At 47.5% G+C, this 26,951-nt stretch overlaps 1 protein-coding gene and 1 pseudogene across 2 annotated transcripts; both read left to right on the forward strand.

Annotated features, from left to right (window-relative positions):
• Positions 1-650: 650 nt before the first annotated feature.
• Positions 651-1,207, forward strand: CALML5 (calmodulin like 5; the record flags this gene model as incomplete). Its single annotated transcript, XM_080668108.1, is given in 2 exon segments — positions 651-687; positions 690-1,207. Coding segments are annotated over 2 exon segments (555 nt in total).
• Positions 1,208-22,515: 21,308 nt separating this feature from the next.
• LOC308245649 (nuclear prelamin A recognition factor-like) lies at positions 22,516-23,846 on the forward strand (annotated as a pseudogene). Its single transcript has one exon. The product of its transcript is annotated as a nuclear prelamin A recognition factor-like (transcript).
• Positions 23,847-26,951: the final 3,105 nt, after the last annotated feature.

Raw genomic sequence — 26,951 nt, forward strand, 5'->3', positions numbered from 1 at the left:
GGAAGCCTTTCCTCACCTCTGAAGTCACACTTGGAACATTCCTTTAATAAACGATTCTCAGCACCAACTGCATGCCAGGTTCCGAATGCCACCCGGCTCCTCGCTTTCTCAAAGCTACAGGCAGCTGGCCACCTCCTCCATCTATAGATTGTTGACAGCCCTGGACTGGGCTTTTGAGGATACCATGGTTCCACCCTAGTAAAGTTCCACTCAATCCTAGCTCCACCTGCTCCCACAGGTCTTCCCTGTGGGACAAGAGCTGGACAGCAGCCCTGAGAGAAGGCAACAGGAACCCTGGCCACAGGGATCCACTCTTCCAGGGCAGCTGTACCCACTGACGAGGCTCCCTTCCCCTTGACTGCCTCAGGCTCTATAGACTGGGGAGGCTGTCCTGACCCCTCAGCTTGGTGGGGGTCTCTGTGAGAGTCGCCTGACAAAAGCTTCTGGGTCAGGAGAAGCTGGCAGGCCCATGGCCGCAGGTAGCTCCCCCAGCCTCTTCAGGGCGGGCCCTGCCACTCCAATTCCTGCATTTCTTGTCTGCAGCTGGTCTGTCCCTCCTGGGAGGAGGATTTTGCCCGAGGACGTGGGGTGGGTGGGGAGCCTGCCTCCTCCCTTTGCTCCGACAACAGAAAAGGAGGGGTTCCCACCCCATGGCAAGGCTGCCGCCTGAGCTCTGCCCTCACACAGACACAGCTCATCCCAGCCACTGGTCCCCAGTTCTGACGGGAGCCCATTGAACCTGTTGGCAGCAAGCGACATGGCGGAGGAACTGTCTAAAGAGCAGGTGGCTGAGTTCAAGACAGCCTTTACCAGGTTCGACAAGGACGGGGATGGCAAAATCAGTGTGGAGGAGCTGGGCGCCGTCATGAAGGCCCTGGGCCAGAACCCGTCAGAGGAGGAGCTGAAGGAGCTCATCGCCCGGGTGGACACTGATGGTGATGGTGCCATCAGCTTCCAGGAGTTCCTGAATGAGATGGTGAAGAGGATGAAGTCCTGGGGCGGCGAGCAGGACATGAAGATGGTCTTCCGAGCCTTTGACCTGGACGGCGATGGCCACATCACCATGGACGAGCTCAAGCAGGCCATGGCCCAGGTGGGGCAGAAGCTCTCCCAGGAGGAGCTGGAGGCCATGATCCGGGAGGCGGATGTGGACAAGGATGGCCGGGTGAACTATGAGGAGTTCTCACGAATGCTCAGCCAGAAGTGAGGCCCCAGCCAGTGTCTCCTCTGCTTGACTCTGGTTCTGCGGCCCCTGCTTGTGCCCTGGGGACACAGAGGGAGTCTGGGTGATGGGACACATTGCCTCTTTGGGCCTGGGTTCTGCGCTGTTGGGATACCCTCTGTGCCTAGGGGGCTTAGGGCTTCTCCTGTGAATAGGGGTGCTCCCTACCTCACAGGGCTGTTGTGAGGAACCCCAAAGCCAAGTGGTGATCCAAATAAAAGGAATGTGAGCTCCGAGGGCAGTGCACTGGTGCTTGAATGTTTGAAGGATCCCAAAGGGTGGCATGTGGGATTCTTTTGAGCCTCTACCCCTTTCAGTGGTTCCCAGTCGGAGAACCAACCTGAACAGGCCAGATGTCTGCCTGTTCCTCTCTTCCTGGTCTGGGTGTGGTGAGGGTTGGAAGAGGCATGGTTCTTTGCCTGAGCTTCTGGGTTAAGGTCAGAGCATGGACCCCAGAACTGGGACACTGCTTCCAGCACAAACAATAAAGTTGACCATGTTTTGAATACAGCCAACTGTTGTTTAGATTCAAATTATTTTTAAAAAAGTGTGTGTGTCCTGTATTTGAGATGCAGGGTTGTGTAGATTTGAAAACCACAAAGATGGAGGTGGCCTCACTGGAATGAAGGCAGGAGAGTGCGGAAGTGGGGACAGAGGTGCTGTGATGGGCAAAGGAATTGTGCAACTTGAGATGGGGCTGCTTGCCCTAGATCCCAGGGGCCAGGGCCTAGGGTTTTTCCAAGCTGAGAGCCAACCATCTGTGAGAAGTTTACTTCCCCTGCCTCCCCACCCACCCCCCTCCCCCTGCCGCCCAGGACCCAGCACCTCACTCTTGCTCCTTCACGGCCCCTCTTGAGTTGGGTTCTCTGAGGTTGCCTCCAGGCTGTGGTGCAGTCCACAGAGGAGCTGGGAAGAGTCAGAAAGATAGAGATGGGAGATGAGGGTCTGATGACAGCTACATGGCCCACCCTGATGTCAAGAGAGCCACCACTGGAACTTGGGTTTATAGTATTATTGTGTAGTTTTTCAAAATTAGACCCATTTGAGGCTGCTTGTCACAGCTTTGAATTTCTGAGGTTCCCTTGTCCTGGTTCTTAGTGCCAGTCTAATCTGAGCTCATCTTGCACATGAGGAAACTGAGGTCCAGGGGGTTAAAGGGAGCAGTCAGCATTGTCTGCAACCAGCTGGGGTGCCATTTAATGATGGGTTTCTGGTTCCCACGTCATGAAATGAGTTTTTCTTTAGTTTTTGAATAAAATTTTAGTCCAAACTGTCTGTGGTACTGACTTTATCTTGTCCAAGTGTCGGTAGTTCCAGCTCAGGGTGGGGAGAGGCAGAGCCAGCTTTCTTTGGGGGTTATTGCAAAACATTGGCGCCAGGCCCTGCACCACCCACCCCGTCATTTGAACACCTGTGGTGGGGGTGGGAGCGGAGTCAGTTATCAAGGTAGGGCTGCCACATCACCAACATTTTTATTCTCCCCCATTTGACATTTCCAGTGGGTCACTCCGGTCTCCCTGTCCTCAGATTTGGCCATGTGCCTCCCAGAGTTCCGCCTGTGGTTGGACACAGTGAGGGAAGTCCTGGGCTTGAGGACTGTGGGCTGGGGAACTGTGAAGGAAGAAGGGAAGAAATTCAGAGGTCCCTAAGGGCTCTGAGGGAGGGAGGAAGGTGTGGGATCTTATCTGGAGATAAAGACTTGTAGACAAAGACTGGGAGATAAGGAAATGGTGTAGAGGCAGACCCAGGCCTGCTGTGGTGATCGGAGGAGGGGTGGGTGGTTCCCCCCAGAAAGTCCCTAACCTCTGAGGGACATAGGTCACAGTGAGTTTCTGAATTAGTGATTCCTAAATGCCAAGCACGTCTAAGATGAAGTTTTTTCAGGCTCCACGTGAAAATGAGAGAAAAAAAAAGACACTTTGACTAACCTAAATGTATTCAGTTTTTAAAATCCGAGGCTATGCTCTTTCTATATTTTCCATGTAAAATGTCCTTTCCTTCATAAAGCTACTGTAATAGCAAATGGTAGTTTTGTGGGGTTCTTTTTCGTGCTCTTATTCTGAGAGTCCTACAAGTGCCCAAAATAAATTTAGAAGTTTTACTGGCCCATGAGGTCCAAATATCAGAACAAGTAACTGCTCAAGTCTGTGGAGTGTAAAATGGATTTTCTTTTCTGAAAAAAAAAGAAAAAAAAAAAAAGCTTGTTTTCTGACTGAAGAAATATGTAGCTCATACATGAGAACAGTGAACTCCAAGTTCAGGACTGATGTTTCCTGGGAGAGGGAGGACAGGGGCCCTCAACTGATGCCTTCAGGTTTTGTTTCTTAGGCTGCCTGACCAAACATGGAAGCTAGCTGTTTTAGTCTCCATATTGTTGTATGTCTAAAATACGTTACACTGAACATAATGCTTACAGTACATGGGAGTTGAGAACTCACAGAGGGAAGGAGAGAAATGAAGCTGCCAGCAGTCCAGGATGTAGGAGACTTGGTTGCTATTACCGTAGAGACTGGATGTTTGACGCTTCTCACTGATGAGCTCTTCCTGAAAAGGGCTTGAGGGGGCCTCAAGGCAAGAAGAAAGCAGCAGACACTTCTCTTTATCTATTGCCCAGGAGAACAGGAAGAGCATCTGAGGGTTTGGGAGAGGAAGTGACTCACTTGAGGTCCTGAATCAGTTAAGGACCTGGAATGGAATGAGGGCTCTGAGGGCTGTTCCCTACAGTGCCCCTCCATCACCTAGTGGCCCTGCCCCTGGAGGAACTGGCCCTGGGGGGAGGTGTTGGGTGGAGGGGGTTGCTGGGGACCCACAGGGCAGAATATCCTGAGTTTCAGTGACTCCTGTCACACCTGATTCTGTAGGAGATATACAGAACAGGTTTCAGCATTGACTCCAAACTTCCTTGAAGACTGTGAGGGTTGAGCTGGGTTCCACTCCCTCACGTGGTCCACACAGCAGTCCTACCCCCGTCTAGGACAGGAAGAGGACTACAAACTGTGCAAGAAGCCTCTGAACAGCCAACTCGGCTTTCGGGCACTGCAGGGAAACGTAATTCTCTGAAAGACACTTCTCTGAAAATCAATTTGCCAAGACTAGTTCTGCAAATGGTCCATTTGCTGGTATTTCCCAATTTATTAAAAAAAATTTTTTTTAAATACCCGATAAGAATTACAGAGATTCATGTCAGGTAAGATGGGTTAACAGCTTTTGAAGATTTCTCTAAAGTGTCTTTGTCCAGTTTAACATTATAGTTTCATTTAGTTTTACTTGTGGTTTGATAATTATTTTAGTTGCAGTCAGTTCACTGAAACCTGACAAAGATGAAAGTTCCCTGTTTGATTTTTTCCCCCCTCATACATGTGTTTTTGCTTTGGGGGAAGGAGAACCGATTCATTTCGATTGACTAGTTGTACATGTCTCGGATGTCAAGGATTTTATGAATTAGAGATAGGGCAGGCTTCTCTCTTCTAACAGGTTGTCAATATAGACTGTTGCTTTAGTCCTTTTTTATTTTATTAATTCTTTATTGTTTAAAGTATTACATATTTCTCCTTTTTCCCCATTGACCTCTCCCTGGACACTTCCACTCCCAGCACATCCCTCACCCCCCTACTGTCTGTGTCCACTGATTATGCTTATATGCATACATGACAGTCCTTTGGTTGATCTCTTACCCCTACTCTTACCCCTACCCCCTCCAAATCTCCCCTGCCTTCTCTCTGAGGTTGGATGGTTTGTTCGTTGCTTCCATGTCTCTGGATCTACTTTTGTTCATCAGTTTATGTTGTTCTTTATATTCCAGAAATGGGTGAGATCATGTGATATTTATCTTTCTCTGACTGGCTTATTTTTCTTAGCATAATGCTCTCCAGGTCCAGACATGCTATTGTGATGGTAAGAGTTCTTTCTTTTTCACAGCAGTGTAGTATTCCATTGTGTAGATGTACCAAAGTTTTTTTATTTTTTTTATTTTTTTAAATAAATCTTTATTGTTCAGATTATTACAGGTATTCCTCTTTTTTTCCCTCTAGCTCCCCTCCACCTGATTCCCCACCCCACCCCATGCCCTTACCCCCCGCCACTGTCTTCATCCATAGGTGTAAGCTTTTTGTCCAGTCTCTTCCCGTACCCCTCACACCCCCTCCCCCCTGAGAATTGTCAGTCCACTCCCTTTCTATGTCCCCGATTCTATTATATTTACCAGTCCATTCTGTTCTTCAGATTTTTTTATTCACTTGATTTTTAGATTCACTTGTTGGTAGGTATGTATTTGATGTCATTTTGTTGTTCATAATTTTTATCTTTACCTTTTTCTTCTTCTTCCTCTTCTTAAAGAACACCCTTCAGCATTTCATGTAATCCTGGTTTGGTGGTGATGAACTCCTTTAGCTTTTTCTTGTCTGTGAAGCTCTTTATCTGACCTTCAATTCTGAATGATAGCTTTGCTGGGTAGAGTAATCTTGGTTGTAGGTTCTTGCTGTTCATCACTTTGAATATTTCTTGCCACTCCCTTCTGGCCTGCATAGTTTCTGCCGAGAAATCAGCTGACAGTCGTATGGGTGCTCCCTTGTAGGTAACTAACCGTTTTTCTCTTGCTGCTTTCAAGATTCTCTCTTTGTCTTTTGCCCTTGGCATTTTAATTATGATGTGTCTTGGTGTGGTCCTCTTTGGATTCCTCTTGTATGGGGTTCTGTGTGCTTCCTGAACTTGTAAGTCTATTTCTTTCACCAGGTAGGGAAAGTTTTCTGTCATTATTTCTTCTAATAGGTTTTCAATATTTTGCTCTCTCTCTTCTTCTGGCACCCCAAAAATTCGGATGTTGGTACGCTTAAAGTTGTCCCAGAGGCTCCTTACACTATCTTCATATTTTTGGATTTTTTCTTTTTGTTTTTCTGGTTGGGTGTTTTTTGTTTCCTCATATTTCAGATCTTTGTTTGATCCTTGGGGTACGTTGATCTACAGTTGAGTTTCTGTATATTCTTTATTTCAGACAGTGTATGCTTAATTTCTGACTGGTCCTTTTCCATTTTTTTGGCATTCTCATTAAGGTCCTTGAAGGTCTCACTAAGCTCCTCGGAGGTCTCATCAAGTTTCTCGGCGGTTTTTAGAAGATTCTTGAGTAACCTTATAAATGTGGTTCTGAACTCTATGTCGTCCATTAGTTTGCTTTCCTCCATTTCTCTCATTCGTGACATGTTTCTTTGTCTCCGCATTTTGCTGCTTCCTTGTGTTGATGGAGTGGCTTTGTGTGGTAGGTGACCTATAGGGGCCAGTAGCTCAGCCTCCCCAATCACCTGAGGTGGACGCTCTTGGTACACCCCTTTGTGGGCTGAGTGCAAAGTCTTGGTGTAGTTAAGCCTTGATTGCTGTTGGTACACTGGGAGGAATTGACCTCCAGGCCAACTGGCTGTGAGGACCCGCTGTGTCTATAATGGAAGAACTGCTGCGCTGGAGACACGCTTATGGTGCAGGACTTGTTTCAGTGGGGCTTTGGTGCTCACTGAGTCTGCCTCTTGAATATATCACTTATGGATGTGAGGAGTTGAAATCTGGTGTCTCACACTGACCACTAGGTACATTGGCTTCTGGATCTCCAATGGGGTGCAGGTCAGCTACTGTCTGAGGCCACTCAGCAGGAGCTACAGCAAGAACTACAGTTTTCTCCTCTTTGCTTGGGGTTTGGAGGTTTTGGAGCTGTCTGACTGGGGCTGCAAGTTTGCTAGGTTAAGCTGTGATAGGGCAGGCCATTCATATGCTAAAGCCGCTGCTTGGAGCTTGGGTGGTTTCGTAAATTGTGCAGGGCGGGGTCTCAGGGTGTGACTAGGCTAGGGCGTGGCAAACAGCGATGGCTGCCAGTAAGCCGGCTCTGTGGCTCTGCGTCTCCCACCGTGTCCCCGCTTCCTGCGCCCCAGCACAATAAACAATTGTTCCTGCGCGCAGCCCTGCAAGCAAGCCTCCCTCACTTTCCGACCCCACGGCAGACAGTCCAGCTTCTCCCCATAGGAGTTTGGGTCCCCCGTGTCTCCCCAGAAACAAGTTCGGAGTAATCGGGAGCTTATCTCCCTTCGGGTTGAAAACAGCAGCGCTCCCAGTCACCTGTCGCCAGCCCGATTCGTGCGTCTCCGTACCTCAGCTTTTCAGTGCTTGTGCATCCCTCAATGCTGTTTGCTCTTTCCTTCTAGTTGTAGAACTTCCACTCAGCCAGCTTTCCCGTGATTCTGGGTGATAGACGTTTTGTCTTTTAGTTGTAGTTTTGAAATTGTTGTGCGAGGCAGCAGTTTAGGTGTTTACCTATGCCGCCATCTTGGATCTCTCCCAAAGTTTTTTTTTAAGTGGTTTATTATTTCCCTTTTATTATTTTTTAAATAAATCTTTATTGTTCAGATTATTACAGTTGTTCCTCCTTTTTCCCCCATAGCTCCCCTCCATCCGGCTCCAACCCCACCCCCTCCTCTTACCCCCCACACTGTCCTCATCCATAGGTGTACGATTTTGTACAGTCTCTTCCCGCATCCCCCAAACCCCTTTCTCCCCAAGAATTGTCAGTCCACTCCCTTTCTATGCCCCTGATCCTATTATATTCACCAGTTTTTTCTGTTCGTCAGATTTTTTATTCACTTGATTTTTAGATTCACTTGTTGATAGATATGTATTTGTTGTCACTTAGTTGTTCATAATTTTTATCTTTACCTTTTTCTTCTTCTTCTTCTTTTTAAAGAATACACTTTAGTATTTCATATAATACTGGTTTGGCAGTGATGAACTCCTTTAGCTTGTTCTTATCTGTGAAGCTCTTTATCTGACCTTCAATTCTAAATGATAGCTTTGCTGGGTAGAGTAATCTTGGTTGTAGGTTCTTGCTATTCATCACTTTGAATATTTCTTTTTTTTTTGCCTTTATTTTTTTAAATTTAATAAATCTTTATTGTTCAGATTATTACAATTGTTCCTCTTTTTTCCCCATAACTCCCCTCCACCCGGTTCCCACCCCACCTTCTGCCCTTACCACCCCCCCACTCTCCTCATCCATAGGTGTATGATTTTTGTCCAGTCTCTTCCTGCATCACCACCTCCCTTTCCCCCCAAGAATTGTCAGTCCACTCCCTTTCTATGCCCCTGATTCTATTATATGCACCAGTTTATTCTGTTCATCAGATTTTTTTATTCACTTGTTGATAGATATGTATTTGTTGTTCATAATTTTTATCTTTACCTTTTTCTTCTTCTTCCTCTTCTTAAAGAATACCTTTCAGCATTTCATATAATACTGGTCTGGTGGTGATGAACTCCTTTAGCATTTTCTTATCTGTGAAGCTCTTTATCTGCTCTTCAATTCTGAATGATAGCTTTGCTGGGTAGAGTAATCTTGGTTGTAGGTTCTTGCTATTCATCACTTTGAATATTTCTTGACACTCATGTCTGGCCTGCATAGTTTCTGTTGAGAAATCAGCTGACAGTCATATGGGTGCTCCCTTGTAGGTAACTAACTGTTTTTCTCTTGCTGCTTTTAAGAATCTCTCTTTGTCTTTTGCTCTTGGCATTTTAATTATGATGTGTCTTGGTGTGGTCCTCTTTGGATTCCTTTTGTTTGGGGTTCTTTGTGCTTCCTGGACTTGTAAGTCTATTTCTTTCACCAGGTGGGGGAAGTTTTTGGTCATTATTTCTTCAAATAGGTTTTCAGTATCTTGCTCTCTCTCTTCTTCTGGCACCCCCATAATTCTGATGTTGGTATGCTTGAAGTTGTCCCAGAGGCTCCTTACACTATCTTCATATTTTTGGATTCCTTTTGCTTTTTGCTTTGCCAGTTGGGTCTTTTTTGCTTCTTCGTATTTCAAATCTTTGACTTGATTCTTGCGATCCTCTAGTCTGCTGTTAGATCTCTGTATAATATTTTTTATTTCAGTCAGTATATGTTTAATTTCTAGTTGGTCCTTTTTCATATCCTCAAGAGTCTCGCTAAATTTATCGGCCTTTTCTAGAAAATTATTAAAAAACCTAATCACCGTGGTTTTGAACTCTATATCCAGTCGTTTGCTTTCCTCCATTTCTTTCATTTGTGACCTGTTTCTTCGTCTCCGCATTTTGGCTGCTTCCCTGAGTTGATAGAGTGGCTTTGTGTGCTAGGTGTCCTATAGGGCCCAGTGGCTCAGCCTCCCCAGTTACCTGAGGTGGACACTCTTGGTGCACCCTGTTGTGGGCTGTGTGCACAGTCTTGTAGTTAAGCCTTGATTGTTGTTGGTATCACCGGGAGGAATTGACCTCCAGGCCATTGGCTGTGAGGATCAGCTGTGTCCACACTGGGAGAACGTCTGTGCTGGAGACACCCTTAGGAGACAAGACTTGCAAAAGCCTCTGTGCTCAGCTTGGATGGGGCGGAATCTCAGGGCAGAGCAGACAGCATTGGTTTCCCATCAGCCCTGCCCTAATAGGCCCCTGTGTCTCAGTGTCCCGTGGTAATCACTGTAAGCACCTCTGAGAGAAAGCTGCCCTCGAGTTTCGCCCGCTGCCAGACAGTCCAGTTTCTCCATGAATGAGTCTGGGTCCCCAGAGTCTCACCTGGAACTGGAGTTCAGCACAGTCAGGAGCTTTTGTCTCCCTCCCGCTTGAGAAAGCCAGCCGCGCACTCAGTTGCCAGTCCTCTCCACGCGTGCGTCTCAGTACCTCTGCCTCCTGCAGCTCCTCTAAGTCTCAGTGTGCTTTTCTCTTTCCTTCTAGTTGTAGAATTTCCACTCAGCCAGCCTTCCTGTGGTTCTGGATGATGTCCGTTTTGTCTTTTAGTTGTAGTTTTGAAATTGTTGTGCGAGGCAGCAGTTCAGGTGTTTACCTATGCTGCCATCTTGGTTTCTCCTTCAGATGTACCAAAGTTTTTTAATCCACTCATTTGCTGATGGGCACTTAGGCTGTTTCCAAATCTTAGCTATTGTAAATTGTGGTGCTGTGAACATAGGGGTGCATATATCCTTTCAGATTGGTGTTTCTGTTCTCTTAGGATATACTAGTATACTTAGAAGTGAGATTACTGGGTCAAATCGGAGTTCCATTTTTAATTTTTTGAGGAAACGCCATACTGTTTTCCACAGTGGCTGCACCAGTCTGCATTTCACCAGCAATGCATGAGTGTTCCTTTTTCTCTGCATCCTCGCCAGCACTTGTCCTTCACTGATTTGTTGATGATAGCCATTCTGACAGATGTAAGATGGTACCTCATTGTCATTTCGATTTGCATCTCTGGGATGATTAGTGACTTTGAGCATGTTTTCATATGTCTCTTGGCCTTGTGTATGTCCACTTTCAAAAAGTGTCTGTTTAGGTCCTTTGCCCATTTTTTTTATTGTATTATTTATCTTCCTTTTGTTAAATTGTATGAGTTCCCTGTAAATTTTGGAGATTAAATCCTTATCGGAGATAACATTGGCAAATATGTTCTCCCATGCAATGGGCTCTCTTATTTTGTTGATGGTTTCTTTTTCTGTGCAGAAGCTTTTTATTTTGATGTAGTCCCATTTGTTTATTTTCTCCTTAGTTTCCATTGTCCTAGGAGCTGTATCAGTAAAGATATTGCTACGACATATGTCTGATATTTTGCTGCCTATGGATTCTTCTAAAATTTTTTTTTTTATTTCAGAGAGGAAGACAAAGGGAGAGATAGATAGAAACATCAATGATGAGAGAGAATCATTGATTGGCTACCTCCTGCACGCCCCCACCGGGGAACAAACCTGTAAGCCAGGCATGTGCCCTGAGCACGCTGGCAGGGCTAGTCCTTTCTTTAATTCACAGATTTATTACGTGGCTCAATCAAATGGACATTTGTGCATGTTGAGTATTTGTAAATGCTTTGTATCTAAAATCTGAATCACATACAGAATTAACATTCAGGTGAGCAGAACTGGACAATAAATGTATTAGAACTGGTTGGGGTGAAAACACAAATGATTTAAACAAAAAAAAATTTCCACTAAATGCTTCCAGATGTTAACCAGAATATTGATTTTAGAGAAATTACTCTACTTCTGGTCAAATCAGATGTTTCAAATTTCATATATTAAAGAATACCTTTGCTTCATTGAGTTCCTCTGTATCTTTTATATCTTGATTTATACCTGTTCCTGACAGGCCTGATGAACCTCTCCCTCATTTGAGGTCCTTATCAAATGCCTCCTCCTCCAGGAAGCTTTCCAGAGCAGGGTCGGGCACATTGTAGATCCTCAATACATGCTCTGGGAATGACTAGATCTCCCCCTTCTTTGTATAATCTGCATCAAAGCGCACCTTATATTAAAGTTCCTTGTGAACAAGGCCCTTTTGTTCTGTCCTGGAGCTCAGTGGAATAGTGATGCTCACCGTGCTGGGGAGAGGTGTGATGTGCTTTGCTCAGTTCACCAGTTCAAATGTTAGTTTCATCCATAAACACCTGCACAGACGCCCCCACAAATCATGTTCACCAGTTTCCTGGGCATCCCTTAGCCCAGTCAGGTTGACACATAAAATTAACCATCACAAGTCCATTTCCTTTTGGTCTAGAAATACAGAGATCCTAGGGCATGTAACTCATAGGAAAGACAGATTTAGGTGTCAGATTACTTGGACCAGTTTACAAGATTTCACATCAAGATCAAAATCAACATATTTCGCCCTAGCCAGTTTTGCTCAGTGGATAGAGCATCAGCTTATGGACTGAAGGGTCCCAGGTTCGCTTCTGGTCAAGGGCACATGCCGATATGTGGGCTGGGTCCCCAGTGTGGGGTGTGCAGGAGGCAGCTGATCAATGATTCTCTCTCATCATTGATATTTCTATCTCTCTCTCACTCTCCCTTCCTCTCTCTGAAATCAATAAAAAATCAACAGCTCCTTTTCATCCCAGAAAAGTCATCAAGAGCAGGTTCTCAATAGGTACAGAAACTGTATGTTCCATTCTCGGGAACAACCTAGATACATTATCCTGTCCCCTCTTCTCTGCAAACTAGTCCAGGTTCTGAGTTTTGGGGTTATTAAATACTAATGACCCAGTGCATGAAATTCATACATGCACTGTCCTTCAGCCAGGCCTGCACCCTCTCCAATCTGGAACCCCTCAGGGGATGTCCAACTGCCGGTTTAGGCCTGATCCCACAGGCCTGAACTCGCAATCCAGGACTGCTGGCTCCTAACCACTCACCTGCCTGCCTGCCTGATCACCCTTAACCACTCTGCCTGCCAGCCTGCTCACCCCCAACTGCCCTCCCCTGCCGGCCTGATCACCCCAAACCACCTCTGCCTCGGCCCCACCACCATGGCTTTGTCTGGAAGGATGTCCAGAAGGTCTCCCACCCAGTCTAATTAGCATATTACCCTTTTATTAGTATAGATGGCCACCCTACACCTCATTCACTGGAACTGTGCTCGGTAGAGGGAGCAGAGGTGGCCTTTCCCAGCCTCCCACCTATGAAGTCAAGGTTTGCCTTCACCTCCTGCCGCCCAGCCTGAAGATGACCTCACCGGCCCCTCCCTGTGCTTCTCTCTGGCTCTACTATAATCTGGGACAGGGCCCAAACATCTCATCCTGCAAGCTCATTCTTGCTTATCTGCAGCTGTTTCTTATCTTAGGGTACTCTCATCTCTCCCCACTGCAGATGGTCCTCACCCCCAGAGCACTGGCACCCATTTACAATATCACCTCTGCCTTTCCAGCCCGTGCCTGCCCCAGCAATTCTCATCCTGTCTTCACAATTAGAATACCCAGAGTACTATTGAAAAAGACCATGTTAGTCTGGTTTTCTGACTCCTAGTTGGTGGGGAGCCCAGGCTTGGTTCCTCCCTCCCTCCCTCCCTCCCTCCCTCCCTCCCTCCCTTCCTTCCTTCCTTCCTTCCTTCCTTCCTTCCTTCCTTTCTCTCTCTCTCTCTCTCTCTCTCTCTCTCTCTCTCTCTCTCTCTCTCTCTCTCCCCCCCTTCCCTCCCTTCTTTTTTTTTTCTTTTTCTTTCTTTTAATTGATTTTTAGAGAGAAAGGGAGAGGGAGAGAGAGAGAAACATTGATGTGAGAGGAAAACATTGATCAACTGCCTCCTGTATGTCTCCTACCAGGAATTAAGCCTGCAACCTGGGCATGTGCTCTGACTGGGAATTGAACTACTAATCTTTTGGTACATTGGACAAAGCCCAACCAACTGAACCACATGGGCTAGGGCCTTTGTTATTTTCTTTAAGTTCTCAGGTGCTTTTGGGCAAGGCTGAGAAGCCAAGAATAGAAGCACTGCTCTGACCTATCCCTGGAAACCATAGCTACTAGGTGCCCTGGGCAGGTGGGCAGGTGGGCAGAGCTCAGGGAGGATCTAGAGAATAAGCACTCGACTTTACAGATCTCTATGGTGGGAAGCCGCTGGGTGCACAAGTCAAGTCTGAATCACGTTGTGAACAGATGGTGCTTTGCTTGGTGACCTGCCAGCCCCAATACTCACTCTGCCACCCAGAGACACTAGGTGCCAGGAGCTTCACCAACCTGGGAACCTTTCTGCCTGATAGGCCTTTAACCCAAATTGAAGTTAAAATCATGGTGAAGGGGATGGCAATACTGTCAAGGAACTGTATTTTCCCCAACCCAGAGTCTGGTGGTCACAAAAGCATGGTGGAGGTGCTAATTGTGGTGATGCATTCATTCATTCATTCATTCATCCACCACTCATTCATTCATTCCATAAGTATTTTCTTGAACCACCACCTTATTATGGATCTATTAGGACATGGAAAGAGACACACCAGCCTCTGCCCTCTAAGGGAGATGAGATATATTTATAAATGATCATGAACAGAGTCAGTGGGTGGCAGGTGACTCATCAATGGATTCTGGTGTCACCACTGTGCACAGCAAGGGCAGAGATGCTGAGGTGGTGGTCCCGGGCTCTGTATTGAAGGTGAGTGAGGCTATCAATAAGCTAGAGGATGCTCTTGGCAGAGGGCACCATGAGAGTAAAAGCATGGGAGTGGGGACATGCACTGCCTTTGGGGGGTGAACATCTGCACTGCTGGGCAAGTCAGTTACACTTTCTGTGCCTCAGTTTCCCCATTGTTAAGTGGGAGAAAATGATATCTCCTTCAATGCTGTTGGGAAACCTCAGTGAGGGATATGGATAAATGCTAAGAGTAATGCCCAGAACAGCTTGTTTTATACAAGTAATATAACTCTACGCATTATTAGAAAATGAGATGGAGACTCGCTGAAGGGTTTAATCAGAGGAGGAATATGGTCAGACTTGTGATGTAGGAAGCCTGTCTCAGCAGTGCTCTGCAGGACCAGTGGGGGCAGGGAAACAGACCCTGCAGGAGGCTGATCTGATGACCTGAACTGATAAAGGAGAGATAGGTAGGGCAGGGCGAGGCTGAGGGAAGTTCACTGCTGGTGGCTGAGGCTGACTACACCTCCTTGAGCCCTAGGAGGAAGGAGGGGAGAGAGGAGGAATGAGATGTGTGTGCTCATGTCCCTTGAGGGTAGAAAAAGCAGGACAGGGTCCACCACCCACCATGAGGAAGCCCTGGGGACGCTGTGCCATTGCAGAGGGGTAGACTGCCTGGAAGCACCAGGTGGAGATGGACCAGCCTTTGACCACCAAGGTTCTCTTTCCCACTCCCAGTGCTCAGGCCAGCTTCACTAGTGGTCTTGGAGGGCTTAGCTCTGTGAGTTCTAGAAGGAACCATGCAATAAATTTGGTGAGGTCTTGTTCCTGCCAACCATAGGTGGGAAGGGAAAGAAAGGAGGGATGGGGGAGGGGAGGGGGGGGAAAGCTGACCTTGGTGCTGACCTTGAGTAAGAGTTTGGGTAGAGCTTCTTGGCTGTGGGGTTCTCATTAGAAACATCCCTTCCTCTGCAGGCTTTATCAACATGCTGTAAGAGCTAAAACCACTTGGGACCTGGTGAAATCAGGTGCAGACCCATGGTGTGTTGTCTTTCCCACAGACTTCTGTGTCCCTACAAGTGTCCTCAGAGCTCAGGGGCTTTTGACTGGGCTATTGATGCTGGGCAGTTTTGCTTTCACAGCTCAGGGTGGAGCCTGATTGGTCCGGGGAGCTGCTCTGCTTCCTGTGAGGTTTTTTTTTTTCCATGAGGCAGAGGGAAATTCCGGTCAGGAACCCCCGTGGTATCTGTCAGGGTGTGGGGGGAGGCTGGAAACAGCTCGTTATCTCTCCCAAAACAGGGCTGGTCCCTTGTCCTGTGGGCTGGCTCTGGAAAACAAAGTATCTTTTGAGCATGCTCTTTTAGACCAGAGGATTGTACTCATGTGTTATCATTATTGCAGGTGGACATAACCAGGATCTGGGAAGGAGAGGGACAAAGAAATAGAGAACAATAAATAACCTGGTAGCTCTGAAAGGGACCCCAGAGGCCTTTGACTCCATTGTTGGCTGAAGTTTGGGATCTGTACCAGTGATGGTACTGGAGGTGCTTTTAGGCCTTAAACTGGCCACCGCAAGGAAGAGAACAGGCCTCCCTTTCTGAGGCTAAAGTATCCAGGCTGGATTGTCTAAGATGGCTTTGTTTTCAGGACATTGTTATTGTTTCCTTTTATTCATAGAAAGGGAAGCTTGTTTTCCACTCATAATACTGACATAAAGTGTTGTTTCAAACACATTTACTAAATGCAGAACGTGTAGATCAAAAAATAGAGAGCAATACAAAAAACGCAACATTGTGATGGTGACTCTCAAGTGACTGGGCTTTTGGAAACACAAATGTGACTCAGCCTTCCATTATTATACTTAGGAAGGGCTCACGGCGATAGAGGGATGGCTTGTCCAAAGTTCCAGGAGAGAAAACAGGGTGTGATGGGGATGGGTGTAAGAGAGCTGGAGAATGGGAGAGACAGAGAACAGAACAGAAAGTAACACAGGCAGAGAACTTTACCTGTGGAGACTCTCCCAGGGAGAAGCCTGCAGCTGGAGGGTGAGGAGCCCAGTCACTCTGGACCCGCAGTGGCCTTCCCTCCTAGGGCTCTTGCACCTCAGGAAAGGCCACAGCACTGGTCACCTCCTCTTCCTTTCTCAAGCCCAGTGGGAGCCCAGGACCAAAATTTGGCTGCAGTCACAGAGGGAACCTTTTAAAAATACAGCTTCCTAATCTAATTTGTTTCACCAAAGGTTTTTAAAAATTCCTGGAGGCCTCAAAACTTCTTTTTTTGCACATTAAGAAAAACATCGTGAGCTGTAGATTTCTATCAGCCGAAAGAGAGGCAGAGGGGCATGGGACTGTTAGAGGGACTGGTACTATCTGTCCTGAAGGAAGGAAAGAAGAGAGAGCACTTCTTGTCCTTTAGGTCCAGCAAAACTAGAGAATGAAGGTCAAGGTCAGTAACTTTGGGAGGAAGTTGGGATAGACACCCAGGAAATGCTGTGGACATGATTAGATGACAGCAGATGGGTCATCTGGTAAACCTGCATAGGCTCTAAAGCCAGGAGCTTGGGTTTCTGGAAGTTTCTAGTATATGCAGAAGTCTAGATAGCAGACTAGTGTGGAAGTGTGGAGGAGAGAGCTTTCCCCAAGATTCTCTGCATATTACTCTCTCGCCGGACCTCCCACCACATGTGGAAGCATCATTGTCAGGGGCTGGCAGACATCACTGGCTCTGATGAAGCTGTGTCTCCGGAGACTGGAGCAGGAGAAAGGGACATCTCCAAAGACTGGGTGGTGGGAATCCTGCCCAGGTTCCCAGGGGGTGGGGTGGGAAGGTATGTAGTTGAGTTTAGTGGCCCCCTGGGGACCACCAGGTAAAACCTGGGGAAGATTATAGAGCTGCCCAGGCTGTTTGGGGCAATGCTACGCAGACTGGACATTGAGTTGGCTCCCAATGAAATGCAAGCGCTACCAAAGGGCAGGAATGACAGGCTCGTTCCCTGCAGAAGGGAGTTTCCTGTAGCCATTGGCTCTATTACAGACCTGTGCCTGCCACTCTGAGAAGAGCATCCAGAGCATAACTTCTGATTTGTGGCTAATATTTGAAGCCCTCATTTGTTATCTCAGTCCATGACATCTTGACGTGTACAGCACATGTGTCCTGATGACAGTGCCTTTGTGGGGGTGGGGACTGCTGAGGGTCACTGTCAGTCTCCTTGAGATGTCTGTTGCATGCCTGCCCCACTCTCCAAAGTAAATTTCAAGAATGCATAGCCTATGAGTTTAGGCCAGGCCAATCCAACCCCTACTCTGAGAGTCAGTGAAAAATAACTCTCTGGCCATTTTCTTGTGATGCAGTAACAGAAGCAGCTTAATTACATTATGAAAATCTATCTAATAATAGAGGAATATGCAAATTATCCAGGATGCCATAACATCACAACTGAACAACAGGGACCTGAGGCTGCATGGTGCCTGCCCGGGGTGAGGGACTTCAGGCTGCACCCCCCACCCCAGCGCTGGGCTGGGAGACCTCAGGCTGTGTCTCCCGCCCCAGCACCGGGCTCGGGGACCTCAGGCCACACCCCTTGCCCAGCAGAACTTAATGGGGGACCTCAGGCCATGCCCCCCACCCCAGCACTGGGCCGGGGGACCTCAGGCTGTGCCCCTCACCTGGTGGGACTTGACGGGGGACCTCAGGCTGGGGGCTTGATGGGGGACCTCAAGCTGTGTCTCCCCCCACCTCAATGCTGGGCCGGGGGACCTCAGGCCATGCCCCCTGCCCAGCGGGGCTTGACAGGGGACCTGAGAGTGCACCCCCCATGGGGGTATGGCCAGCCTGGCTGAGGAGCTGATGGCCATTTTCAGGCTGGCCATGCCCCCCAGAGACCCAAGCTCCCAGCCCCTCCTTTTTTTCTTTTCTTTCTTTTTTTTTTCAGCACCTCCTTGAGCAGAGGCCAGGGCCGTCTGGAAGCAGGTATCTGGGATTTATTTATCTTCTATAATTGAAACTTTGTAGCCTTGAGTGGAGCCCAGGGCTGGCCAGGGTAGGCAGGAAGTTTGGCTTCCTCCATCGCCGGGGGCAACCCAAGCCTCCTGCTCGCTCTAGCTCTGTGGCTATCACCATCTTTGTTGGGTTAATTTGCATACTCGCTCCTGATTGGCTGGTGGGTGTAGCAGAGTGATGGTTAATTTGCATGTTTCTCTTTTATTAGTGTAGATATAGACCTTTTTTGGCTATTTCCAGTTCTCTTGTTTTATGGGAATATACCTGTTGCTGTTTCCTTGTCTTATGTAAATGCAGTTGTTGCTGCTCCCTTGTCTTTTGGAAATGTAACTGTACCTGGCTTCTTTGTATTATGGGAATATACCTTCTCCCAGTCTGTAGCCCTGTGTTTTTCCATGGACACCAATTTTAAAATTTCCCTAAGACTGCCTATGTCCCCCTAAATTTCCTGTTTCACCAAGAGAGGTGGAGTAAGACTGAGGCATTCAAGATCAGCTTATTTATGGATGGAACTGGAGACCATTATGCTAAGTGAAATAAGCCAGTCAGAGAAAGGTAAATATCACATGATCTCACTCATTTATGGAATATAATGAACAACATAAACTGATGAACAAAAACTGATCCAGAGACAGAGAAGCATCGATCAGACCATCAAACCTCAGAGGGAAGGTAGGGGAGGGTGGGGGTAAGGGGGAGAGATCAACCAAAGGACTTGAATGCATGCATATAAGCCTAACCAATGGATACAGACAACAGGGCATCGGGGGGGGGGGGGGGTGGAGGGACAATGGGGGGATAAGGTCACATATGCAATACCTTAATCAATAAAGAAATTTTAAAAAAGGAAAAAAAAATAAAAATCATCAAAGAATCTTTAAAAAAATCAGCTTATTTGCTTTGTACACTAGGATATAGGATTCAAGGACAAAGAGCATCAGACAACAGCCATGCCTGGACAATGTTTGTGTGACCTACTGCTCTGCTTCAGGCCCCTGGAGAGCCTTGGTTTCTCGTCCTGAAATTTATTTCTTCTTTGTTCCCTCTGGTTTGGTCCAAATCCCAGGGCACTGAGCTCCTGCTGGCCTAGCTCTCCCGTGACTCTCCCCACAATAGCTACCACCCAGCTGAGTTTTTAGGACTTGCATTAATTATCTATTGCTGCATAAAAATGATATAAAAACATTGTGGCTTAAAAAAATAATAAACATGCATTATGTCACCATTTCTCTGAGAGCAGCTTAGCTAGTGATCCTGGGTCAGCATCTTTGGTGAGGTTGCAGTGAAGAAGCCAGTTGGTGAAACTTCATCATTGGAAGGCTCCATCTGGGGCAGGTAGATCTGCTCCCCCCAGGGGCTTCCTTACAGGTGGGCAAGCTGGTGTTGGCTGTGGCAGGAGGCTCAGCCCCTCCCCAGAACCTCTCCACAGACCAGCTTGAGTGTCCTTACAACACGGTGTCTGGCTTCCTCTAGAGTGAGTAATTAAAGGCAGAGCAAGGCAGAAGGAAGTCACATGTTTTCACATCCATCTTACTCTATTGGTTCTGTAGACCAGCCCTGATACATTGTGGGAAGAGACTGGAGAAGGTGTGAATTCCAGGAGGGGGATCGCTGGAGCCCACTGGGTGGCTGGCTACCACAGGATCCTGCAGGCCTGAAAGTCTGTGCGACTTTGACCAGCCAATTCCCTGTGCCATTGACTCTTGCTACCACAAAGCTGAAATAATTTAGCCTTTCTGCCTCATTTGGCAAACACCTTTGAGTACATTCTCTGTGTCAGGAGAAGTGATAATCCTGGGGACACAAAGACCAATTCTTTAAAATCACAGATTAGTAGAGAAGGTGACACTCAAACTGGAAAGTGTTGAGTCATGGGCACGAATAGATAGTTGGGTGGGATGGGTGGGTACCCAGCAGAAGGAATTGGTCAAAGGGGGTAGTCAGGGAAGACTCCCTAGAACAGGTGAGGCCTAGCTGGGTCTTGAAGGATGAATAGGAGTTCATGAAGCTGAGGGAGTGAAAAAAGGAGGGAGGAACAGCATTCCAGTTTGGGACCATGTGGGCAAAACACAGACCCAATTCAGTTTGGCTCGTCAGGGGGATTCAAGGTGCTGGGCATTGCTGGGTCAGGATGCCATTTCTTTCAGGTGCTCTGGTTTCAGAACCTCCCAGAACCAGTGGAAAGTTTTGCATGCTTTGAACATGTGCCATTAAACAGGCAAATGCCAACTGCTGTGCTTGTTTGCCAGTTACTGCAGCAAAGCAACTCAGTGGAAAGTTCTTGGGACTGTCATCCCTGGAGGACCCGCTGTAAGTTAGAACAGCAGAAAATGGTAGAAATAGTTTCCATTTGTGGAAAAGATTGCTTCATGCTTCATCCCTGTAGTCAAACAGTTTCATGGTTTCAGGGACCCCTCCCCAGTTGCTCTCAGATGGGGTGTGCAGGAGTGTATATACTAGTATGTCTGTGTGTCATTTTCCTTTGTTTTGGAAAAGTACACTCCCTACTAGGATCAGCAGGCATACATAGGTCTGAGAGAACATGTGACTCACAGGCCTGCCCGCACCAGTGAGTCTAAAGGCTGTGTTGAGTTTTCAGCAACATCTGCCACCCCATAAAATGCGCTATACCTTTGATGCTCTGGAAAAGTAATATGCTAGGTATTTATCTGTGTAGTTTGTGAGGTTTGTCCTGTGTTCAGCTTTACTGTCTTTAATTGACATATTCCTTTGGGGTAGAGACTGTGCTAATCCCTCCCTCCTGTCCCGTGCATAGACACTGCACATGATAGAAACCAGGGGAAGAAAGTGTAGCTGGAGGGAGTAGACCCTGGGGTACCTCCTGTGCTTTGCCTTTCCCCCTTCTCCTTCTCCACAGTCCCTCAAGACTTGTTCCTTCCCCTCCCCAGTCACCACAGATTCCATGTGTCCCTCTGGACAGTTGGGTGGGGAGCTGAGAGCTGAGCTCATACCTGGAAATCACCCAAGATGGAGAGAACCTATGTGGGCCCAGCAGAAGGGGGTATATTGGGGGCTGGAGTGGAGTCTGCCAGGAGAAGACAGACAAAGTCTGTGCGTGCTTGATGGTTGGCAAAGGTAAGTGATGTCAGATAACAGACTCTTTTCCAGCCCTGGAGCAGTTTCCAGGCATGGAAGGAGGCCTGATGCCAACCTTTCTAGTTGTGTTCAACAGACAGTTGTAGATTGAACTGCAGAGAGTGGGCCTTGATGGGAGATAAATAATCCAACTAAAATGGTGTAGCCTGATCCTTCATGATTTCATCACTCAGCCCCGCTGGGAGAACTGGAGCTGCAGCCCTGGGCCGATTTCATGGTAGGCGGGAGGGCCTGGCTTCTGAATCCCACCAGGCTTCCACAGAGGAGAGAAGGGAGATGGAAAGGCAGTGGGCCTCCGTCTGGGTTGGTGACTTCAGGTTATCTGAAAACAGAGTCCAGTTCAGCTCCTGATTCAACTGGGGCAGACAAGAAGTTAGGAGCTCCCCTCCCCACCCAGACAGGGGTGTTGCTGCTGACACTGTGATATAGGTGACACTGTCACCTTCTTACCCCAGCCCCCAATTGCTTTGTCTGTACTTGTTAAGAGCTGGCCCTATAGTCACATTTATGCCTAGATTCTGATTCTTCAGGAGTTGGAGGTGCAGGCTGCTCTGGCCAGCTGGACCTGGGGTTAGAGCCAGATTCTGACCTCTGTATGCACAATTTCCCTTAAGCAGCTACAATCTGAGAGCAAGGGCTAAATCATTTTTCCCCATTAGAAATAATGCAAATTAAATTAATCTGGCCCAGACCCCTGAACGATTCCCTGTTTTAACCTTTCTTACATATAGTACATGTCTAATGTACCATATATATATATAGAAGGCTAAGTAACTGACCATCAGTCCATCCAACCATCTGATCAACCCACGGGCCAGTACATTTGACATGCATTGGCAATCTATACTAATAATAGCCTAGGGCCATCACGACTGAATGGACGACCAGTTCCTCCCCAGGTCTGCAGGCTCCCATTGATCAGGGGATGGCTAACAGGGAACCAGAGTGAGTGGCGTGCAGGGACTGGTGAGCAGTTGGAAGGCAGGCCTCTTGGTCCCTCCTCCTGGTCCTCAGACTCCAATCAATCGGTGGCAGAGGCGGGGCGGAACCGGCTTCCTTAGTAGTCCTACAGGTACAATCTCCAGAGGACAGGCCAGACACCAATGGATCAGTGCCATGGGCACGATCCCGACAGCTCTGCTGGCCTCCTGGAACTTGGCCTCAGGCACCGCAGCCACTTCCCCTCCCTACATGCTCCACAAGGAAGAAAGGATACCGCCAGCAGTGCCAGGGGTGACCAGTGGTGACTGACTGCTCTCCCCGTGCTTCCTCCAGGTCACTCAAGCTGTCCCCCACCCGCCCCGCTCCAGATGAAGTGTGAGCACTGCACATGGGAAGGAATGTAGTAAAAAAACAAAAACCGATGACCAAGAGAATGCTGTAGTCAATGTCCGGAGTCCGGCTCAGGAGAACAGAGAGCAGGGAGAATTCCATAAGCTTGCTGATGCCAAGATATTTCTGAGTGACTGCCTGGCGTGTGACAGTTGTGTGACTGCAGAGGAAGGAGTCCAAGTTTCTCAACAGCACACCAAGGACTTCTTCCGTGTTCTGAACCTTAATAAGCAATGTGATACCTTACAGCACAAGGTGCTGGCAGTGTCCATATGTCCTCAGTCTCTGCCTTATTTTGCTGCTAAATTCAGCCTCAGTGTCACTGATGCATCCAGAAGACTCTGCGGCTTTCCCAAAAGCCTCGGGGCGCACTGTCTTTGACATTAAGATAGTTGCGGACTTCAGCATCCGAGACTCAGAAGGAATTTGTGTGTCAGTACTGCCAGCACTGTGAGGAAGAGCCCCGGCTACCCATGCTGACCTCCGCCTGCCCCGGCGGGGACCGATATGCAGAGTGTGTGCTGGGTCACCCCATCACCCCCACCTCTGCACGGCCAAGTCTCCCCAGCAGATCATGGGCTCTCTGGTGAAGGAGTACTTCACCAGACAGCAGAACCTGTCCCCAGACAAGATTTTCCATGTCATTGTGGCCCCGTGTTATGACAAGAAACTGGAGGCCCTTTGAGAAGATGTTCCCACAGCTTTACATAGTTCCCAGGGTGCTGACTGCGTGTTAACTTCAGGTGAAATTGTCCAGGTAATGGAGCAAAGTGACCTCACCTCGAATGACACCGCTATGGACACTGTTTGGAGACATGAAGGAGAAGGAGGTAAGGCTCCATGAAGGTGCCAGCTCTGACGGGTACCTGGCACACATCTTCAGGCACATGGCCAAGGTGCTGTTCAATGAGGACATGGGAGTGCTCACCTACTGCACCCTGAGGAACAAAGACTTCCAGGGGGTCACCCTTGAAAGGGACGGAGTGGTTCTGCTACGCTTTGAGGATGCTTACGGCTTTCACAACATCCAGAAGTGGTCCTGAAGCTGTAGAGGGGCAAGTTCCCCTGCCACTTCGTGGAGGTCCTGGCCTGCGCCAGGGATGCCTAAACAGCAGGTTACAGGCCTAGGCGGAGGAGGATGGGTGTGCAGACAGGGCACTGCTGTGGCAGATGGAAGGCATCTACACTGCCATCCCGGTGTGGCCCCCGGAGACCAGCGCCCACGTGCAGGAGCTGTACCAGGAGTGGCTGGGGCGGGGGGCGGGGGCGCGACTCCACCCGGGCCCAGGCGGCTTTGCACACCGCCTAGCAGGGCCCAGGGCAGCCTGTCAGGGCATCAAATGGTAAAGGTCCAGCAGACGCCCGGCCTGCAGGCCGCCTGAAGAGGGTGTCAGACAGGTGAAGGAAAGGCTTAGCATCTCTGTCATCGCTTTGGTTTTCAGAATTCCCTGCTCCCCATCTGTCGGCTCCCTCCCTCTGAGGGGCACAGTCATTGTCAAATGGGTGCAACTGGAATATTGTATCTCGAGAGGATTGCCCCAATGTACGTATCCTTTTATCCGATGATGAAAAAAATCCCAAAAAACAAGAATGGAGACAGACTACTGTCCTTTAGGTTTAAAACTCCCCCAGAAGTGTCCTGCAAAGAGCTGAGACTTGGTTCTGCCTACGCACCTCAGAGAGATAAGATGAGGAAATGGCCTGGTTTGGCCCTGACTTTACCCACTTGTGTTACTCTTGAAGGTGTCTTTGCCACAATGTGAATAAACTGCCACCTTTTGGAATAGGGGCTCATACGAAAGTCTGCATTCCCAACTTTTCTTGAAACAGATCTATGTTCTGCAGCTGTGGTCACTGTCCTGAGATCAGGTCCTATCGACCAGGTCTTGTCGCTGGGAATCAGGGGGCACTGGAGTGGAGGCCCCCTCTCTCCCACCGTGTCCTTTTACATTCAGGGATTGAGCTGAACTCACTTTGGGGGAGGCCTGGCAAGGGTGACAGGTGTCACAGATGGAAGGATGGAGAATGGAGAGGCAGACACCTTGCTCGGTCCCTCCCTGGGTGGGGTCAGGCAGATGAAGGCCAGCCAGCCCACCCCACAATTGGGTGAGATAGAGTCCTCTGTGTCCACCTCTCACCCCATGGGCCCAGCCACTCCCCTCAGCTCCAGGCAGCCCTCTGCGTTCCACGACATTGCACTCTGCCCTCACATGCTGCTCGCCCTAAGTGAGAAGGAAGACAGCAGTTGGCCCACAGACAACTACACAGAAAGATAGGGCTCACAGCTGGTGAGTGCAGTGGCAGTGGCGGGAGCCTCTCCTGCCTCCATGGCAGCACTAAGAAGCAGTGAGCCGAGTGGTAAGGAGCAGTGAGCAGGAGGGTGGTAAGGAGCGAGGGGTCATACACTGCGAGAGGGATTTCCAACTGTTGGCTTAGGCCCATTCCCCATCCCATGGGGAACGGGCCTAAGCCAGCAGGCGGACATCCCGCCCAGTGCACCAATTTTGTGCACCATGCATCTAGTTTAAAAATAAACTTTGACTCGCACATGCGTGATACATATAAAGCTCACTGGTGCCAATTGCACTCATGTGTTTCAATCTGTCATTGTTGATTGTGAATTTGGTTGACACTTCTATTATAGAGAAATATTAAAATATTTCTTCTAATTAGTTTCCTTTTAATGTGCATAAATCCGTGCACTGGGCCACTAATTTAATCTATAAACACTTCTTTTTAAAAATTTATGGAACCACCCCTTTAACAAATTTAACCTTAAACAAATTTTTCATATATCACTGCCTCCAAAATACTATCACTGGTTAACTGCTTTTCTTGTATCCAATCAACAATTTTTCTATCTAGTCAATTGCCTATAATTTTTTTTGAGCACTTTCACACCCTTAGATACATTAGCACTTTTTATGTTTTAAAATTGTGCTAATCATCAATTTAGCCAGCAATAAAAGCATTCTCTCCTTTTTTTGTTGCCTGAGAGATGCTTTTTATCATGCTGAGGTATCAGCATGAAAGGATGGTCAGGTTGAGAACTGAATTGTTCGAGATGGAAGAAGTTCTAGAAACGAGGTTTGACTGTAGTCTATTTGTTACAATTGATTCACCCAAAGTCCATAGTTGACATTAGGGTTCACTCTTGGTGTTGTACATTCTGTAGGTTTGGACAAACGTATAATGACATGTATTCACCACTAGTGTCATACAGAGTAGTTTCACTGTCCTAAAAGTCCTCTGTGTTCCACCTATTCATCACTCCCCACCCTCAATTCCTGACAGCCACTGATGTTTTTACTGTTCCTATAGTTTTGCCTTTTCCAGAATGTCTTATAGTTGGAATCATACAGTACATAGCCTTTTTAGATTGGCTGCTTTCACTTAGTAAATGCATTTACGTTTCCTTCATGTCTTTTTATGGCTTGCTGGTTCATTTCTTTTTAGCACTGAGTAATATTCCATTGTCTGGATGAACCACATTTTATCCATTCACCAAGGACATCTTGGTTGCTTCTAAGTTTGAGTAATTATGCATAAAGCTGCAGGTTTTTGTGTGGACATGTTTTCAACTCCTTTGAGTAAATATCAAAGAGCATGATACCTAGATCATATGGTAGATTTTGTAGTTTGGTAAGAAACTGACAATCCGTCAAGTGGCTGTGCCATTTTGCATTCTCACCAGCAGTGAATGAGAATTTTTATTGCTCCACATCCTCACCAGCATTTGGTGTTGTGTTTTGGATTTCAACATTCTGATAGGTGTGTAGTGATAGCTCATTGTTGCTTTAAGTTGCAATTCTTTAGTGACATGGTGTGGAGCATCTTTCCATGTGCTTAATTTGCCATCTGTATATCTTCTTTGGTGAGGTGTCCAGGTCTTTGCCCATTTAAAAATTGGTTTGTTCACTTTACAAATATTTTTTTTCCTAGTCTTTGGTAGCTGGGATTTGAATGCCTTCTCATTCTCTTCAGGCAATTTATTTTTTATAATTTTCTGAATTTTACAAATTTTCCGTAATACAAATGTATAAATTTTAGCATCAGAAAATGCAATTTTTAAAGTGCTAACATTTTACTTTGCTACGTTATTATGGCCTGATTTTTCCATTGGAAAGATCATCTGCCTGTGATATGGTGGTGACAGTGAAGTGTGGCAGGCCAGTTAGGAGGCTGTTGCTGTTTTTAAGACCAGACCTACTGCAGCTAATACTAACTTGGAACAATGAAAGTGGTGGGCAATGGTAGGATTCTAAATTGTGGAAGTGGGGTGACATGGCTTACAGATGGTGTAGTCATGGGGTGAGAGTGAGTTAGAGGAATCAGATTGGATGAATGCTCCTAACATTTACTGAGATGGGAAGATTAGGGGAGGAAAGGATTACAGATGGACAGCATGTTCACT

Source organism: Plecotus auritus (genome assembly GCF_963455305.1).
Source record: "Plecotus auritus genome assembly, chromosome: 1".
Lineage (NCBI taxonomy): Eukaryota > Metazoa > Chordata > Mammalia > Chiroptera > Vespertilionidae > Plecotus > Plecotus auritus.